The 19,521-nt window shown below is 42.7% G+C and overlaps 1 protein-coding gene and 1 pseudogene across 1 annotated transcript in view; one reads left to right on the forward strand and one right to left on the reverse strand.

Annotated features, from left to right (window-relative positions):
* LOC132414155 (receptor-binding cancer antigen expressed on SiSo cells pseudogene) overlaps window positions 1–19,521 on the forward strand; it is a 109,813-nt pseudogene that overhangs the window by 28,112 nt on the left and 62,180 nt on the right.
* The window catches only part of LOC132414276 (multidrug and toxin extrusion protein 2), a 32,866-nt gene continuing 31,710 nt past the window's right edge, over window positions 18,366–19,521 (reverse strand). The window contains exon 9 of the mRNA XM_069540096.1: window positions 18,366–18,762. Within this exon, the coding sequence (XP_069396197.1) occupies window positions 18,478–18,762 (285 nt within the window). The 3' untranslated portion in view covers window positions 18,366–18,477. The remainder of the gene's footprint in view (window positions 18,763–19,521) is intronic.

Below are 19,521 nucleotides of genomic sequence, written 5' to 3' on the forward strand. Positions count from 1 at the left end.
GCTCTAGAGCGCAGGCTCAGTAGCTGTGGCACACGGGCTTAGTTGCTCCACGGCATGTGGGATCTTCCCGGACGAGGGCTCAAACCTGTGTCCCCTGCATTGGCAGGCGGATTCTTCACCACTGCACCACCAGGGAAGTCCAGCAGCAACTTTATCCTTCATTGCCCAAACTTGGAAGCAACCAGATGTGCTTCAATCAGCGACTAGATAATCAAACTGTACTACATCCATACAAAGGAATTTTACTCAGTGGTAAAAAGAAAAGAGCTCTCAAGCCGTGAGAAGACCTGGAGGATCCCTAAGCGAGAGCGGCCAGTCTGAAAAGGCTCCATACCCTGTGATTCCAGCTGTGTGACATGCTGGAGTTGGCAAAACCATAATAAGGATCGGTGGCTGCCAGGGCTTTGGGTGTGGGGAGAGAGTAGGCCATGAGCAAGAGGCATTTTTAGGGCAGTGACGCTAACTCTGTATGATACTGTCATGGTGGGTACATGAAATACATTTGTCAAAAGAACCCATCGAACTAGATGATACCAAGATACCAAGAGTCAACCCCAATGTAAACTGTGGACTTTAGTTAATAATAATGTAGCAATGTTCATTCATCAATTGTAACAAATTTATTCCTCTAATGCACAATGTTAATAATAGAATCTGTGCATGGGTCTGTGAGGGGCAGCATTTATGGGAACTATGTGCTTCGGTGAAATTTTTCTGTAAACCCAAAACTGCTTTAAAAATTAAGTCTTTTTAAAATGGGCAAAGGGTCTGCATTGGCATTCCTCCAAGGATAATATAAAAATGGACAATACAAAGTGGATAATATAAAAATGGACAGTAAGCACATGAGGATACTCAATATATTAGCCATTGACTCATACAAATGAAAACACAGCAGATACCACATACACTTGGTGGCAGTAATGACAAGTGTTGGCCTAGATTTGGAGAAATAGTGCAGCCACTGTGGAAAACAATTTCACAGTTCCTCAAAAAGTGAAGCATAGAGTTACTGCATGACCCGGCAGTTGTACTCCTGGGTATATACCCAAGAGAATCGAAAACGCATGTCCACACAGAAACTTCTACACGAATGTTCCCAGAAGCACTATTCAGAATAGCCAAAAACTCTTCAAGGAAATCTCTGTGAAATCACTAGGTGACCACGGTAATGGAGCAGAGACCCAGTGGCCATACACTATAAAGAATACTGTTCTAACAAAAATAAGTTTTAAAAAGTAAAAAAAAAAAAAAAAAAGGAATCTTTATCAAGCGATGGGAGTGGAAAGTATCTGACTCCAGAATTGCCAGATTGTAATAGTCAAAATTCCCAATTTTTAATATAAAATTACTAGGAATGCAAAAAATCAGACATGTATGGCCACTTCACAGTAAGAAAAGATTAACAGACACTGTACCTGAAGAAGCCAGACAGTGAACTTTCCTGAGAAATACTTTGTCTTTTTTTTTTTTAATATTTATCTATTTATTTATTTATTTGGTTGGTTGCACTGGGTCTTAGTTGTGCCTCCTTTAGTTGTGCCTCACAGGCTCCTTAGTTGCAGCACACAGCCTCCTTAGTTGTGGCATGCGACCTCTAAGTTGCAGCATGCATGTGGGATCTAGTTCCCTGGCCAGGGATTGAACCCGGGCCCCTAGCATTGGGAGCGTGGAGTCTTAAACCACTGCGCCACCAGGGAAGTCCCTAAATTAACAGTCTTAAAATGCTCAAAGAGCTAAAGGAAACCAAGAGCATGATGTCTCAACAAATAGAGAATTCCAACAAGAAATAGGAAGTATAGGAACCAAATAGAAATCCTAAATAATACTGTATCTGAAATGAACATACTACTTGGTGGTTTTAGGAGCAAATTGGAATAGGTAGAAGAAAGAATCAATGAACTTCAAGATAGGACTCTGCTAACACCAGCTGTGTGTCTACAACTCAATTCAATTCAGTTCTGAACTCAAGTTAGGAGCATCAGATGCCACAAGCTGAAGGGCAGTTCCTCAGCAGACTGCCCTCCCTTCAGGTACCCGCCACAAGTGGGATGCCAGGATACCCACACTTCTGCCCAGCTGACTAGACTATAAATTCGGCATTTCCCATAGCCTCCTCCATTCTGTACTTGGCCAGAGTGTGTCACAGAACACACTGAAAATGCTATACTTATGATTATGAATTTTATAAAAGAAACAACTGAGGAACACCGGATATAGTAAGTAAGGCAAGGTCTGGGGGCCAGAGATGATGCAGAGCTTCCAGGCCCTCTGCTCTCGGGGTCTGGGCCCATCACCCTCCCAGCATATCAAGTGTTCATCAAGCAGGAAGCTCCCCTGGGTTTTACAGTCCAGAATTTTTATATGGAGTTTTATTATTGATACATAGATATGATTAATTACACCATTGGCCATGTGATTGAACTCACTCTCTAGCCTCTCTCGGGGAGATCAGGGAGGTGAGGCTGAAATTTCCAACCCTCTACATGTGTGGTTGGTTTTTTAGTGACCAGCCCCCATCCTGCAGCTATCTAAGGGCACCTGCATGTGTCACCTCATGCTACAAACACTCCTATCACTGAGGAAAGTCCAAGCGTTTTTAAAGCTCTGTGCCAGGAACTGAAGGTCAGAATCCAGATATATTCTTTATTATATCAGAATAGGTCACTTGAGATTATCCAGTATGAGGAGCAGAAAGGAAAAAAAGGATTGAACAAAAATAAGCAGAGCCTAAAGACCTATAAGACACCATCCAGTGTAGCAACATATTCATAATGGGAGTGCCAGAAGAGGATAAAAGGAGCAGGAGGAATATTTGAAGAAAGGTCAGAAACTTGCCCAAGTCGATGAAATACTTGGATCTACAAATCCAGTAACCTCAGTTAGCTCAAAGCAAGATAAATTCGAAGAGATCCACACTGAGACGTGTTACAATCAAGTTGTACAAAGACAAAGACAACGGGAGAATTTTGAAAGCAGGAAAGAAGTGACTCATCGTGCAGAAGGGAGTCCTCAGTAAGACTGACAGCCACTTTCCCATCAAATACTGTGGAGGCCAGAAGATGGGGGGATGACAGATTTAAAGTTCTGAAAGAAAAAACTGTCAACCAGAAATCCTTTATTTGGCAGAACTGTGCAGAGGACAGGAATATTAAAACACTCCCAGATAAACAAGAGCTGAGAAAATGTGTCACTAGTAGGCCTGCACTATAAGAAATGCAAAGGGGAGTCTTTTAGGTTGAAATGAAGGGGCCTTAGGCAATAATACAAAGCAACGTGAAGAAATGAGAATCACTGATAAAAGTAACTACATAGTCAAATATAAAAGCCAATATTATTATTACATTTGTCTCTCCCTATAAATATAAAATTATAATTATAGGGAATTCCCTGTCAGTCCAGTGGTTAGGACTCTGTGCTTCCTCTCCCAGGGGCTCTGGTTTGATCCCTGGTCAGGGAACTAAAATCCCACAAGCCACACGGTGGAGCCCCAAAAAAAGGTTATAATTATAAACATAATAGGCACACAATATATAAAGATTTAATTTGTGACAATAACATAAAGGAGGGACTCAGATCTATTTAGGAGCAGAGTTTTTGTATATAGCCATATGTTGGACACACTGCAGGTTCAGTTCCTGACCACCACGATAAAGTAGGTTTCTTAACAAGTGAGTCTCACATGAATTTTTTGGTTTCCCAGTGCATATAAAAGTTATGTTTACACTACTGTAGTCTAATCAAGTATGCTACAGCATTATGTCTAAATAAACTATGTACACCTTAATTTAAAAATACTTTATTGCTAAAAAATGCCAAAACAATTACAATAGTACTATCAAAGATCACTGGTCAGAGATCACCATAACAAATATAATAATTATAAAAAAGTTTGAAATATTGCAAGAATTACTAAAATGTGACGCAGAGACGCCAAGCGAGCAAATGCTGTTGGAACAATGGCGCCAGTAGGCTTGCTTGATGCAGGGTTGACACAAACCTTCAATTTGTAAAAAACCACAGTATCTGCAAAGCACAGTAAAATGAGATAAAAACTAAATTGGGGGCTTCCCTGGTGTCACAGTGGTTAAGAATCTGCCTGCCAATGCAGGGCACACGGGTTCGAGCCCTGGTCTGGGAAGATCCCACATGCTGCAGAGCAACTAAGCCCTTGCGCCACAACTACTGAGCCTGTGCTCTAGAGCCCGTGAGCCACAACTACTGAGCCCGTGTGCCACAACTACTGAAGCTCATGTGCCTAGAGCCCATGCTCCACAACAAAAGAAGCCACCACAAAGAGAAGTCCGCACACTACAAGGAAGAGTAGCCCCCGCTCACCGCAACTAGAGAAAGCCCACGCGCAGAAATGACCCAATGCAGCCAAAAGTAAAATTAATTAATTTTAAAAAACTAAGTTGGTATTAATTCAAACTACATTGTTATAAATTTAATGTGCTAATTGTAAGCCCCAGTGTAGCCACTAAGAAAAAACTACAAAATCTACAGAAAAAGAAAATGAAGAGGGAATCAAACAGTATATGAAGAAAAAATTCATTCAACACAAAAGAAGGCAGTAATGGATGAACTGAGGGACAAGAAAGACACACGGCATATGGGAAACAAATAGTAAAATAACAGAAGTCCTTTATTATCAGTAATTAGTTTACATGTAAATGGATTAAACTCTCCAATTAAAAGGCAGCGATTGGCAGAATGGATAAAGAAACATGATCCAACTATATGCAGCCTATAGGAGACTCTAGGTACAAAGACAAATAGGTTGGAAGTGAAAGGATGGAAAAAGATATTCCGTGCAAATTGCAACCAAAAGAGAACTGGAGTGGCTACACTAGCATCAGACAAAATAGACTTTAGGTCACACTGGTACAGGAGTCACTGAGGACACTATATGTTGATAAAGGTCAATCCGTCAGGGGGTAAAACAACTGTAAACATATACTCACCCAGCAACAGAGCCTGATCAAAATTAGCATCACTGGAGAAAGAAATAAACAGTTCTACAATAATACTTGGGGACTGCAGTACCCCACTTTCTATAATGGATGGGACAGCTAAACAGAAGGTCAGTAAGGAAATAGAAGATTTGAACAACACTCTAAAGCTGACAGACGCATCAGTCCTTCACCCAACAATGGCAGAGTATACACTCTTCTCAAGTTCACATAGAATATTCTCCTGGATAGACCATAAGTTAGGCCTTAAAACAATTATTTTTTTATTTTTATTTTATTTATTTATCTTTGGCTATGTTGGGTCTTCGTTGCTGTGCGTGGGCTTTCTCTAGTTGTGGCGAGTGGAGGCTACTCTTCGTTGCGGTGCACAGGCTTCCCATTGCAGTGGCTTCTCTTGTTGTGGAGCACAGGCTCTAGGTGCTCAGGCTTCAGTAGTTGTGGTGCACAGGCTTAGTTGCTCCGCGGCCTGTGGGATCTTCCTGGACCAGGGCTCGAACCCGTGGCAGGCAGATTCTTAACCACTGTGTCACCAGGGAAGCCCCGAACAATTCTTAGTTAAATAGATTGAAATCATACAAAGTATCTTCCCTGACAACAATGAAATGAACCCAGAAATCAGTAACAGAAGGAAAACTTGAAAATTCAAAAATACGTGGAAATTAAACAACACAGCCTTAAACAACCAATGGTCCAAAGAAGTAGACACAAGGGAAATTAGAAAATAGTTTGAGACAAATTAAACAACACACCAGGACTTACGGCATGAAAGCCATGAAAGCAGTTCTCAGATCTTTATAGCTGTAAATATCTTTATTAAAAAGACGAAATATCTGGGAGAAAATATTTGCAAATGAAGCAACTGACAAAGGATTAATCTCCAAAATTTATAAGCAGCTCATGCAGCTTAATAACAAAAAAACAAACAACCCAATCCAAAAATGGGCAGAAGACCTAAATAGACATTTCTCCAAAGAAGATATACAGACTGCCAACAAACACATGAAAGAATGCTCAACATCACTAATCATTAGAGAAATGCAAATCAAAACTACAATGAGATATCATCTCACTCCAGTCAGAATGGCCATCATCAAAAAATCTAGAAACAATAAATGCTGGAGAGGGTGTGGAGAAAAGGGAACCCTCTTACACTGTTGGTGGGAATGTAAATTGATACAGCCACTATGGAGAACAGTATGGAGGTTCCTTAAAAAGCTACAAATAGAACTACCATATGACCCAGCAATCCCACTCCTGGGCATATACGCTGAGAAAACCATAATTCAAAAAGAGTCATGTACCAAAATGTTCATTGCAGCTCTATTTACAATAGCCCAGAGATGGAAACAACCTAAGTGTCCATCATCGGATGAATGGATAAAGAAGATGTGGCACATATATACAATGGAATATTACTCAGCCATAAAAAGAGACGAAATTGAGCTATTTGTAATGAGGTGGATAGACCTAGAGTCTGTCATACAGAGTGAAATAAGTCAGAAAGAGAGAGAGACAAATACCGTATGCTAACACATATATATGGAATTTAAGAAAAAAAAATGTCATGAAAAACCTAGGGGTGAAACAGGAATAAAGACACAGACTTACTAGAGAATGGACTTGAGGCTATGGGGAGGGGGAAGGGTAAACGGTGACAAAGCGATAAAGAGGCATGGACATATATACACTACCAAATGTAAGGTAGATAGCTAGTGGGAAGCAGCTGCATAGCACAGGGAGATCAGCTCGGTGCTTTGTGACCGCCTGGAGGGGTGGGATAGGGAGGGTGGGAGGGAGGGAGACGCAAGCGGGAAGAGATATGGGAACATATGTATATATATAACTGATTCATTTTGTTGTGAAGCTGAAACTAACATACCATTGTAAAGCAATTATACTCCAATAAAGATGTTTAAAAAAAAAAAGACGAAATATCTTAAATCAACAGCTTAACTTTACACCTCAAGGAACTAAAAAGGAAAAGCAAACTAAATTCAAAGCCAACAAAAGGAAGGAAATAATAAAGGCTAGAGCCAAGATAGACAAATAGAGAACAGAAAAACTAGAATCAAGAAAACCAAAAGTTGTTTCTTTGAAAAGATAAGAAAATTGGCAAACCTTTATCTAGACTGAATATGAAAAAAAGAGAAAATACACAAATTAATAAAATCAGATATGAAAGTAGGGACATTGCTATTGACCTTATAGAAATAAAAAGCATTGTAAAAGAATACTGTGAATAATTATACACCAACAAATTATATAGCCTAGGTAAAATGGAAGAATTCCTAGAACAGATCAACTACCAAAACTAACTCAAGAAGAAATAGAAAATCTGAAAGGACTTATAACAATTAAAGAGGTTGAATCAGTAATAAAACAAACCTCCCATTAAAAAAAAGGAAAAAAAAAAAGGACCACATTGTTCGCTGGTGAATTCTGCCGAACATTTAAAGAAGAATTAACAGCAGTCGTTCTCAAAGTCTTTGAAAAGAATGGAAGAGGATGGCATCCTTCCTAACTAATTCTATGAAGTCAGCATATTACCGTGATATCAAAACCAGACAAAGACATCACAAGAAAACTAGAGACCAATATTCTTACGAATATTGATGCAAAAGTCCTCAACAGAATACTAGCCAACTAAATCCAGTAGCATGTTGAAAGCATATACACCATTTACCGAGATTTATCTCAGAAATGCAACATACAAAAATTAATTGATATAATATATCACATTAGGGACTTCCCTGGTGGTCCAGAGGCTAAGACTCCACGCTTCCATTGCAGGGGGCGTGGGTTCGATCTCTGGTCGGGGAACTAAGATCCCACATGCTATACAGTGCGGCCAAAAAAAATTAAATAAAAATTTTTTTAAAAAAATCAAAAAAGGGGGGGCTTCCCTGGTGGTGCAGTGGTTGAGAGTCCGCCTGCCGATGCAGGGGACACGGGTTCGTGCCCCGGTCCAGGAAGATCCCACATGCTGCGGAGCGGCTGGGCCCGTGAGCCGTGGCCGCTGAGCCTGCGCGTCCGGAGCCTGTGCTCCGCAGCGGGAGAGGCCACGACAGTGAGAGGCCCGCGTAACGCAAAAAAAAAACCACAAAAAAACAACTTGGAAGGCTCAGGAAGTGCCTGGAAACCCAACCTTGAAATGACCTTTCCAAGGTTGTTGGCTTGCAGATTAAGAACCATTAAGTAAAGGGAGGGGCTCTCAGGGTCTCTGGGATAAAGAAAAAAATACACACACACACACACCCCTGCATTAATAGAACGAAGAGGAAAAAAACCATACAATCATCTTCACTGATGCAGAAAATGCACTTGACAAAATTCAACACCTTTTTATGATAAAACACTCAAAAAACTAGGAGTAGAAGGGAACTTGTGATATGTCTCACACCCTCGGGGAATCTCCTCTTTGCTCTTCTATAAAACTAGTGTTCACAGACACCCACGTAAGCTCTGGGGGGTGTGGATGTGCATTTTGCCTGTTCTGCCCCAGGGACACCAGACCTCAAACATTTGTCCATTTTAAAAATACGTTTTTAGTAACGAATGACCAAAATAATAATTGCTAACATTTATTTTTGCTTTGTAGTAAGCATTTTGCTAAACAGCTTTTCATGATCATCTCATGTATAGTCCCTATAATTCTATGAGGTAGGGAATATATTGTCCACATTTTACAGTCGAGCAAATGGAGAAAAGTAAGGAACTCGTTTAAAGACACAGAGTTAAGATGGGGTCAGTATTTTGAATGTTACTCTGAGTGCAAGTACCGAATTCTGGATACATCTTACTGTTTACTGACTGACTGTACTGAGATAAAGAAAATTGGGTGAAAAGAAGCTAACATTTCAGGTAATTCTACATAGGCTATGAAGTTTAGAATATTGACATTTATAATTCTGGAACACTTGCTAAGACTCATGGAGACAGCAAAATTTTCAGTAATTTTTCGAAAATCCATTTCTGGCTCTGCCAATCAGCAGCCACCTGTTTGCTGAGAGCACGCTTCTGCCCAAGCGGTAGAATTCAGTGTTTTCCTTGCGGCTTGACCTTAGAAATGTACTGTGTCAGTCAGGGTTCAGCCAGGGAGCAGAAGCGGTAGCAGGTGTGTGCGGACCTCGTCAGATCCATTTACCCCAGGCGCCGCTGGAGCCGCAGGCCTACGGGGCAGCTGTCAGGGAGGAGGTGGAAGGCGGGCTGGGAGGGATGGGAGCGCCTCCTGGCTTCTGCTACCTTTGACCTTGGGGACAGGGAACTGAGCACACAGTCCTGGCTCCAGAGTCAGGGGCCCCGGGGGAGGAACCGAGGAAAGGTAGGGCAGCTGCTTCTCCTGCCGAGGGGAGACCAGCATCAATACACGTGTCTTCCCGGGCGTTTTGCCTGCTTCCTGCCAGGCCTTATTAATAGGTATTTAGATTTTCCGTAGGTGTGTTTGTTTTTGCTATTTTGAATGTGATCTTTAACCAAGTTCTCATTGGTAATTGATGACATATAGGAAAGCTATTGGTTTGAAAGTTGATCTTGTCTCTTACAGGTTTTCTGAAGCCTCTGATTTGCTCCAGTAATTTCTCAGCTTCTCTGTATTTTCTGGGTAGGTGATCTTGTCAGGCGTAAATCGTGGGGCTCTTGTCTGTCTCCTTCAGCGTGTGCACCTCACACGTCCTACCTGTGTGACTGCACCGGGCAGGCTGCAGAGCCCGAGTGCTGGCAGCTCCTGCCAATTTCCAGTCCCCTGAGCTCTGCTCCGCTCCATTCCCAGGTGCCGGCACGTAGCCCGCCAGCTCCTCGGGTGGAGTGTGTGCTCTGTTGAGAAAGTTGTGGCAGCTGCCAGCAACTCCGTATCCTGAGGAAGGAGAGGGGCCTGGTCGCGCCAGCTCCTCCGGATGGAACGTACATCCCTTATCCTGAGGGTGGCCCAGAGACCTCTGCTGTTTGCATGTCACCTGGCTTGGTGATCCTCTGGCGTTTGGTTGGAAACTGTTGTTTATAGTAACCTTCTACTTATAATCTGGGCTCTGGCTTCTCCTACTTTAGTTTGCTGTCAATCTGACTCCATCAGCTAGCTTTTCATCAGCTAGGAATTCCTCAAAATGTCTAGTCCACTAATGGTATTTGAAGCAAGAGGAAGAGTGATATAGGTGTTTAGTCTGCACTTTGATCTAATTTTTAAACCTACCTTTAAATTGTTAACGCTTCTTCTTCATTTTAGTTGTGTTTGTTTGTTTTAAATATTTATTTAGGCTGCGCCGGCTCTTAGTTGTGTCGTGCGGGATCTTTAGTTGTGGCACACATGTGGGATCTAGTTCCCTAATCAGGGATCGAACCCAGGCCCCCTGCATTGGGAGCACAGAGTCTTAGCCATTGGACCGTCAAGGGAGCCCCTGTTTTTTGAAAACAGCATATAATTACTGCTTCTTGAACCATATCTGAGACATAAGAGGAGGCGAAATCTCCCGCCCTTTTCCACTTCTGTCTCCTCACCCAAAGGAACAGTCATTCATCTGAAGCAGGTTGGATTCCAGGACCCTGGTGAACCCATATTTATTAGTGGATAAGCCCCTGTATACGGACATTTCCCTCACATAAAGAGCTTCTAAAAATCAAGAAAAAAATGACCAACAGCCTAATAGAAAAAAATGGGCAAAGCATGTGGAAAATATGTAGAATGTTTATGAATCAGTCCTACGACCCATTACTTCCTTCCCTTTCCTGGACCAACCCACCTCACACTTCCTTTTTTCTTCTTGGTTTTGTCACCTATAAATGTTTCCATAAACAACCTATTTTGTATTTTGGTTTTTCATGTTCATTCCTCTTTTCTGAACGGAGCCATTCTTACATATGCCTTCGTTCCTTGTTTCTTTAACTTAGGTTTACGTTTGTGAAATTCACCCACATCAGTGCATGGATCTGTAATTCATTCATGTTCCCTTTTGTGTAGGATCCCATTGAATGCAGACACCACACTTATCTATTCTACCTTAGACAAGCTTTTGCGTGGTTTCTATTTGGGGCTATTACAGTGCTGCAGTGAATATTCCTCTACAGGTACCAACACACACATGTGAACAGTTTTCTCTAGAGCACACCTAGTAATGGAATTAATCATAGGCTTTATTTATTTATCTTCAGTTTTACTAGATAATACAAACTGTCTTCCAAAGTGATTGTACATGGGACTTCCCTGGTGGTCCAGTGGTTAAGACTCCACGCTTCTAATGCAGGGGGCGCAGGTTCGGTCCCTGATGGGAGAACTAGGATGTCACATGCCACGTGGCGTGGCAAAAAAAAATTTTTTTAATTTTTTCTGTAATTGATTTTAATTATTTATTTTTGGCTGCGTTGGGTCTTTGTTGCTGTGCACCGTCTCTCTCTAGTTGTGGCGAGCGGGGGCTACTCTTCATCGCGGTGCGCAGGCTTCTTACGGCGGTGGCTCCTCTTATTGCGGAGCACGGGCTCTAGGTGTGCGGGCTCAGTAGTTGTGTCTCATGGGCTCTAGAGCGCAGGCTCAGTAGCTGTGGCGCACGGGCTTAGTTGCTCCGAGGCACGTGGGATCTTCCCGGACCAGGGCTTGAACCTGTGTCCCCTGCATTGGCAGGTGGATTCTTAACCACTGTGCCACCAGGGAAGCCCTAAAAAAATTTTTTTTAATTTTTTTAAAAACCAGAGTGGTTCTACAAGTACTTCACATCCTTGATGACACTTGATATGGCCTTTGTTTTGAGTAGTTTACAATGTCGTGTTAGTTTCAGACGTACAGCCAAGTGTTTCAGTTTTATATATATGTACATTATAACTGATAATTTTCATTATAGGTCATTACAATATATTGAGTAGTTTCCTGTGCTATACAGTAGGTCCTTGTTGATTTATCTACTTTATATATAGTGTGTATCTGTTAATCCCAAATTTGCAATTTATCCCTGCCCCCTTTTCCCCTTTGGTAACCGTTTGTTTTCTGTCTGTGAGTCTATTTGTTCTGTAAATAAGTTCATTTGTATCATTTTTTTTCGATTCCACATGAGTGATGTCACATGGTATTTGTTTTTCTCCTTCTAACTTCACTTAGTATGATAACCTCTAGGTCCATCCATGTTGCTGCAAATGGCATTATTCCATTCTTTTTTATGGCTAATACTCCATTGTATATATGTACCACATCCTCTTTATCCATTCGTCTGTCGATGGACATTTAGGTTGCTTCCGTGTCTTGGCTATTGTGAATAGTGCCATTATGAACATTGGGGTGCATGTGTCTTTTCAAATTAGAGTTTTTGTTTTTTCCGGATATATGCCCAGGAGTGGGATTGCTGGATCATACGGAACTCTTGATATTGCTTTAATTTTTAATGTTTGGGAATCTGGTGGCTGCCTAATTGTTTGCTTGTCCTGATTGTAAAAGTAATGCATAATTTTTTTTCCAGTAAATACAGAGAAGTATAGAGAAGTAAAAACTATCTGTAATACCATCGCTCAGAAGTATCCTCTGTAATGTGCTGTATACTTTCAGACTTTTTTCTTATATGTACTCACGGTTTGGTTCCCAAACTCTGGGCCAAGGTGCTATGGGGATAGCAGTGAATCCACAGGCACATTTCAGAGTATTTTAAAATTTCAAGGGAAACAGAATGAGGCTTAATGCCTGTTATACACCACGCAAGCTATCACCTGAAGGCATTTCACAGCTCTAACATTAGAACGCATGTATTTTTTTAATGATGTCGTCATATCTTTGCAAAACTTATCTCAGCAGTTGCTGTGATAAAAAGTTGTGTGAAAGAGTGTGAAAAACGCAGTGAGGGTGGCAGCGTCCAACCTGACCTCAGGGCCTGAGCAGTTGTTCAGTGCCCAGCAGGTGCAGGCGTCCACTTAAGAATGAGACAAAAAAGACTTATTTTTTTCCATTTATGTGTATTATTTTTAAAATAGCTACTAAGTTGTTAGGCTATGAGTAACTATCAACTTAACTAATTAATGAATACGTATGTCTTTTGGCCACAGGGTGCCGTGAAAAACAACTGCTAAGGCACTAACGGTGCCACTGACCAGGGAAGTTTGGGAACCTCTCTGTCACACACTTTCAGAAAAACGAATCTGAGATCACACTGTGACAGTCTGGCTTTCAGAATGTCCAGGGACCTTCTCCAGGCTGTGGGCCCCTGCTGGGGGTCAGCGGAGGTGGAGGTGTCTGGTGGGGTCCTTGTCTCCGCTGCCCTGAAAAGTTCTTGAATATTTCATGGCCTTAGTGCGTGAAGGGCCCACTTCTTTGTAAAGAAATAACTTACTGTTGTTTTGTAAAAATGACATTAGTCATCAGTTTTAAAAATTTAAGTAATACGGAATTATACAAAGCAAAGAGGAAAAAAATAATTCCAGATTCCTCCTCTCAGAGATAACACTACTTGTGACATTTGGTGGATGTCACTCCAGATCTCTCTCATACGTACATACACGTGAGGATAGAAAGTAAATAAGCTGATAGCAATGGGATTATCTGTAGTACTATTTTTAAATGCAATTAAATTTACTCTTAAATTCAATGAAAGACTAAAGCGAAACTGAACTGCTGAATTTCAAGTGAGGTTTCATAATGAGACAGTATTTAATTTAAATATCTTAGTGTAAAAAAGAGTTATTTAAAAAAAGAAGTTGAAGGGGTTTCCCTGGTGGCGCAGTGGTTGAGAGTCCGCCTGCCGGTGCAGGGGACACGGGTTCGTGCCCCGGTCCGGGAGGATCCCACATGCCGCGGAGCGGCTGGGCCTGTGCTCCGCAGCGGGAGAGGCCGCAGCAGTGAGAGCCCAGCGTACCGGGGCGGGGGGGGAAGAAGTTAAAGCTTGTTTAGACCCCACCTTTCAACCTTCCATAGGATTTACTGATATGAAAACATAATTTATGCTTTCTCCCACCTCTGCATTCCCTGCCTCCTGATTTTTTAAAAAACATTATCTTTACATTTACCTTCTGTTCTGTGCTCACAACTCACATTGTTCTTGAGCCTTACTTCCTTATTTCCATATTGCCGGTCCTTCTACCAGAGTCCAATTCCTGAATTACTTTGATTGCAAGCAGTTTTTTTTTTTTTAATAGCCAGGGGTGCTGTATCTGCTGAGGTGTTACATGCTTGAGGATATTTATGTGTTTGTTGGCTTTATTGAGCATCTGAGGGACAGTTGGTCCTGGGTCACATTTTTCTTGCTTCAGAACTTTATAGACATTGCTGTAGTGTCCGCCAGAAATTAATGCAGCTATGCAGAAGAAATTGCGAAGCCACCTGATTTTTTTTCCTGCTTTGTAGGTGATTCGCTCTTTCTTTCTAAAGATCTAGACATTACTTGTCATCCGAGAACAGAACTGTCATCAGGCTCTTAGTATTGATTTTTGTTCGTTTTTTAGGCACAGAGTACCCATTAAAGTGTCAGACTTCATGCTATTACTTGTTTGAATACTTCTTCTGTTCCTTTTTCCAAGAACAGCAGTACATATCGATATATTAGCATTAATTTTTCTGCCTTTCATCCTTTCTACTGTACTACTATGTAGCATAAAAGTTGTCATTTTCATGTAGATTTCATTGACATTAAGTACATTCACTGTTGTTCAGTTGTCACCACTGTCCATTTCCAGATCCTTTTCATCATCCCAAACAGAAACCCTGTACCCATTAAATAATAACTCCCCATTTCCCCCCCAATCCCTGGTACCTTTTATTCTTTCTGTCTCTATGAATTTCCCTACTCCAGGTACCTCATGTAAGTGGAATCCTACAATTTTTGTCCTCTTGTATCTGGCTTATTTCACTTAGCATAATGTTCTCAAGATTCATCCCTGTGGTAGCATGTGTCAGAATTTCATTCTTTTTATAGCTCAGTAATATTCCTTTGTATACATATAAATCCATACATTTGTGATGGACACTTGGGTTGTTTCCATCACCTATCATGAGTAATGCTGTGACGAACACTGGTGTACAAGCATCTGTTTGAGTCCCTGCTTTTAATTCCTTTGGGTATAACCTAGTAGTGGAATTGCTGGATAGTACAGTATTTCTATGTTTAAGTTTTTGAGGAAGCACCAAACTATTTTTCACAGTAGCTTGCACCACTTTACATTCTCACCAGCAATGCACAAGGGCTCCAGCTTTCTCCACACCCTTACCAACAGTTACTTAAATTTTTTTACTGTGTGATTACAGGCATCATAATAGGTGTGAAGTGCTATCATTGTGGTTTTAATGTGCATTTTCTAAATGGCTAATGATGTGCAGCATCTATTCTTGTGCTTATTGGCTATTTGTGGCTGGCCTGGGGACCCCACTCGCGGCTGGCATCTGAAGGGCAGTCTTTTTGGAGATGCGGTTCTTTAACTTGTGGGACCTGATGTCGACTCCAGTTAGTTAGTGGCAGACTTGACCTAAGTTGTAAACGCCCAGTTGGTGTCAGATCAGTCCTTCCTTCAACTTCCCCGGCTTTCTTCTGCCTGCCCCAATCTGCCGCAGAACCCCTGCAGTGACATTTTCACTTCGGGTTTCGTGTTATTCAGCTCCAGGATTTCTGTTTGGTTCCTGTACTTTCTCTGGGTGTTGAGATCGTGCTCCTAGTTCCTTTACTTCTTTGTCTCCGTCTGGGCGTATTCATTCGGGGATAGTGTCTATTAACCTTTTCTTCCTGGTAAGTGGCCATACATTCTTGATTCTTTGCGTGCACAGTAATTTTGTATTGAAAACTGGGCATTTTGAATATTATAATTTCATTAAACAGTTTTTGGCTGTCTTGAATAATGCTGCTAGGAACATTCATGTAGAAGTTTCTGTGTGGACATGTTTTCAGTTCTTCGGGTATGTGCCCAGGAGTACAGCTGCTGAGTCAGGTGGTAACCCTGTTTCACTTTTTCTGGAACCGTGAAATTGTGTGGCGGCACCATCTGACATTCCTCCCGGTAACGTATGAGGGTTGCAGATTCTCCGCATCTACGCCAGTGCTTGCATCTGTGTTCACTACAGCCAGTTAGCGCATGCGCAGTGGTATCTCCTTGGAGTTTTCCTTTGCATTTGTCTAATGGCTAAGATGTTAAGCATCTTTCCATGTGTGTATTGGCAATTTGTACATCATCTTTGGAGAAATGTCAGTGCAGATCGTGTGCCCATTTTAAAAACAGACTATTTTGTAGAGAAGTTTCAGGTTTAGGGTTTAATGCTAATAACGTGACTCATGGTGGGGGGCACCTCCGTAGCTTCAGGAGGGCGGCTGGTCATCAGAAAGACCACCTGAGCACCATCACCCCTGTGCTTGACCCTGTGCATCTCTTCCATGTGGCTCTTCCTAGTTGTATCCTTTATAACAAACAAGTAATCCTATGGGAAGTGTTTTCCTGAGTCCCTGGTAAGCTGTTCTAGCAAACTACTGAACAAGGAGAGGGTCACAAGAACCCCAGTTTATAGACTGTCAGTCAAAAGTATGGGTGGCAGTCTCATGGGACTGAGCCCTTAACCCATGGGGTCTGACACATGGTTAGTGTCACAGTTGAACGGAATCACTGCACATCCTGCTGGTGTTGGAAGATTTGGAGCATTGGTTGTTGGCGTGAAAAGCCCCCCCCCCCCCCGTTTGGTGGCAGAAGAGAAATGACTCATGCTGCTCTTTTTTTTTGAGGACAGGGTGATGACTTCCAAGCTCCTTAACAAGTCACACTGGAAAGAGTCTTAATTTTTTTTCCGACAGTGTGGCAGTGGATTTTTAGATATGACAACAAAAATGAAAGCAACAGAAAAGATAGATAAATTGGGCTTCATCAAAATTAAAAACTCTTTGTTCATAGAGCAGACACTATTGAGAAAGTGAAAAGATGGGCTACAGAATTGGGGGTGGAAAATACTGCAAACCACCCATCTGATAAGGACCCAGCATCCAGAGTGTATTACAAACTCTTGCAACAAACAACTCAATGTAAACGTGGGCACATTTCTCCAAAAAAGATACACACATGGCCAGTAAACCTATGCAATGATGATGTCATTAGTAATGTGCACTAGAACTGCAAACTAAAATGACAGTGAGACACTTCACACCAAGATGGTATAATAATTCTAAAAAAAACAAAAATCACTAAATGTACTAAATGCTACTGAATTATACACTTTAAAAGGTTAATTTTATATGAATTTCACTTCAAAACTTTCCTGGGTGTTTTATCCCACAGCATCCTATTCTGTAGCATGGTGACAATATTTGGTGCTCTCCCTGAACCTTGCAGCCGCTGTCTCCTCTGACTGGTCTGTACCAGCTCTGCCCACTTGCCTCCCCAGGGCAGGGCGGGGAGATGGCCCAGGGGAATCCTGCTCTCCAGGTCATCGAGTGGGCTTTGTGTTGGGGAAGCCCAATGTCAGTCATTCCTTTTAGGATTTCCTATTTGGGTTGGTCCAATTCCCTATAAAAGGCTCTAAAACTCTCCATCGAGAGGTACAGCCACACCTGCTGGCATCTGGGGGCTGAGCTGCAGGAGAGAATACAAAAGTTTAACGAAAATTTAAAAGGCGGTAAGCTACAAGTTATCATAAATAGTACGAGCTCGCATTTTAAAGTGTTTATTTTATAAAAGCTTACACGGGGGCTTCCCTGGTGGTGCAGTGGTTGAGAGTCCACCTGCCGATGCAGGGGATGTGGGTTCATGCCCCGGTCCGGGAGGATCCCACATGCCGCGGAGCGGCTGGGCCCGTGAGCCATGGCCGCTGAGCCTGCGCATCCTGTGCTCCGCAACGGGAGAGGCCGCAACAGTGAGAGGCCCGCGTACCGCAAAAAAGAAAAAGCTTACACGGCACTACATGGGACCGGACTAGACGGCACTTTGTACAAACTCACCAACAAGACTGAACACGTAACAGAGAAACAAAAAGGCATCGTGACCAGCGGTTAATGTTAGAGGACCTGCTTTCCTGGAAGACAAAAGATATTGACAGCATAAAGAACACCTCAAGCCGGAAAAAACAAATTTACAGATTTAAAAACCATGATAGAGTTAACGGTTGGGAGAAAAGTTCACTTAAAATTATAACTCTTTTCTTAATCTTCAGTAAGCAGTAAGATCGTGCAAACACTCAGAATAACTAAGCACACATCACTAGTATCCTCTCCACACTTAGTTGAGAGCGAAACCACTGTCCCGGTGACCAGGGTCACTTCCCATGCTTCCTGTGTGGCATGTCGTTGTCGCTGCTAGTTTGTGGGCTGGGGTGATTCCGTTTCAGCCACGGTCAGTGAAAACTCTTATTAAAATTCCTGCTACCAGGACAGCAAAAGCTAAAACTACAGCCGCCCCGCGATACAAAATCAGCTGGGCCCCCGTCAAGACCTCCCCGATGGTGGCCACCCCACACGAGGTGTTCTCCACCAGCTGCGTGGTCTGGCTCTCAGGTCGGATGACGTCAGGTAGGATCACCCCATCGGCTACGTCTTTGTCTAGGATGGACAGATCTGTTTGCAGAGAACAGTGAGATATTTCCTTACGTGCTAGTCTGAGTAAAGGGCATTCCTGAAGGTGACATGAGCCTACGTTGTAAATGGTTTGTTACGTGTGGGGTTATTAAGCATGTTCCAGAGGGGAACACAGAGTTGGCCTCCCAGTTAGAGGCAGAGACGAGCTGCACTGCGCGAGGGAGCAGAAGCTCATGCACCGAGTTCCGGGCGTGAGAACCGGGAATCAGGACCCTGGAGAACGGGCCCCATAAATTACCTGTCGCGGTGGGCACGGCCTCCTTCGTCCCTCTCAGCCCGGCCCGAACCTGTGCCTAAACAAAGCATCACAGAGGTAAAGCAGGTGCAGTCAGGTGAGGCCAGTCACTGCTGTTAAACTGCGGTTAAGCTCCCTCGGAAACTACGCTACAGGTGACAGCATCGCTACAGGTGACAGCATCGTGCGCGGTCTTGCTTGGTCCCGAAAAAGCCAGCGACAGTGGAACGCCACACCGGAAACCATATTCTTCACCCCAGTATCAGCTCACAAACATGGCATAAAAAGCCACTTGTTGCCATAATTGCAAACTTAACGTGTTTTTCGCACTGTGCCCTTTACTGCTCCTAAATCCCGATAAAAGGAACAAAGTCTCAAGATAAATGGTACAATCACCTAAGGGGTAGCTTAGGGTCCAACTTAACGTCCTGTACACTTCATTCCCTCCAGCGATCACACTTAAGGGAGGAAGGACACGATATGTCAGCATAAGGAAAGGCAGAAGGGCTGCGAATCCTCAAGGGTGGTCAAGACGCAGACTGTGGCGGTTTGCACGCCTCAGCCCCTCCTCGCGGGTTGTCCAGGACACCTCCCCTCGCCGACCTCCCACCCATCTCCTCTCACACCCGGACACAGTCAGCGGGGCTCACACTTCAACACAGAGACGCCCAGAGGGTCAGGATCTGCTCCTGAACCCGCAGGACAGGTTCTGCCCCAAGAACTTCCCTGATCACAGGCACTTAGCAATTTGCATTTCTTAGGAAACCATGGACCAAAAGATCCTTTTGAAGACGCCTAAAACTAGACAACAGATCAG

Source organism: Delphinus delphis, chromosome 19 (genome assembly GCF_949987515.2).
Source record: "Delphinus delphis chromosome 19, mDelDel1.2, whole genome shotgun sequence".
In the NCBI taxonomy this organism is placed as follows: Eukaryota; Metazoa; Chordata; class Mammalia; order Artiodactyla; family Delphinidae; genus Delphinus; species Delphinus delphis.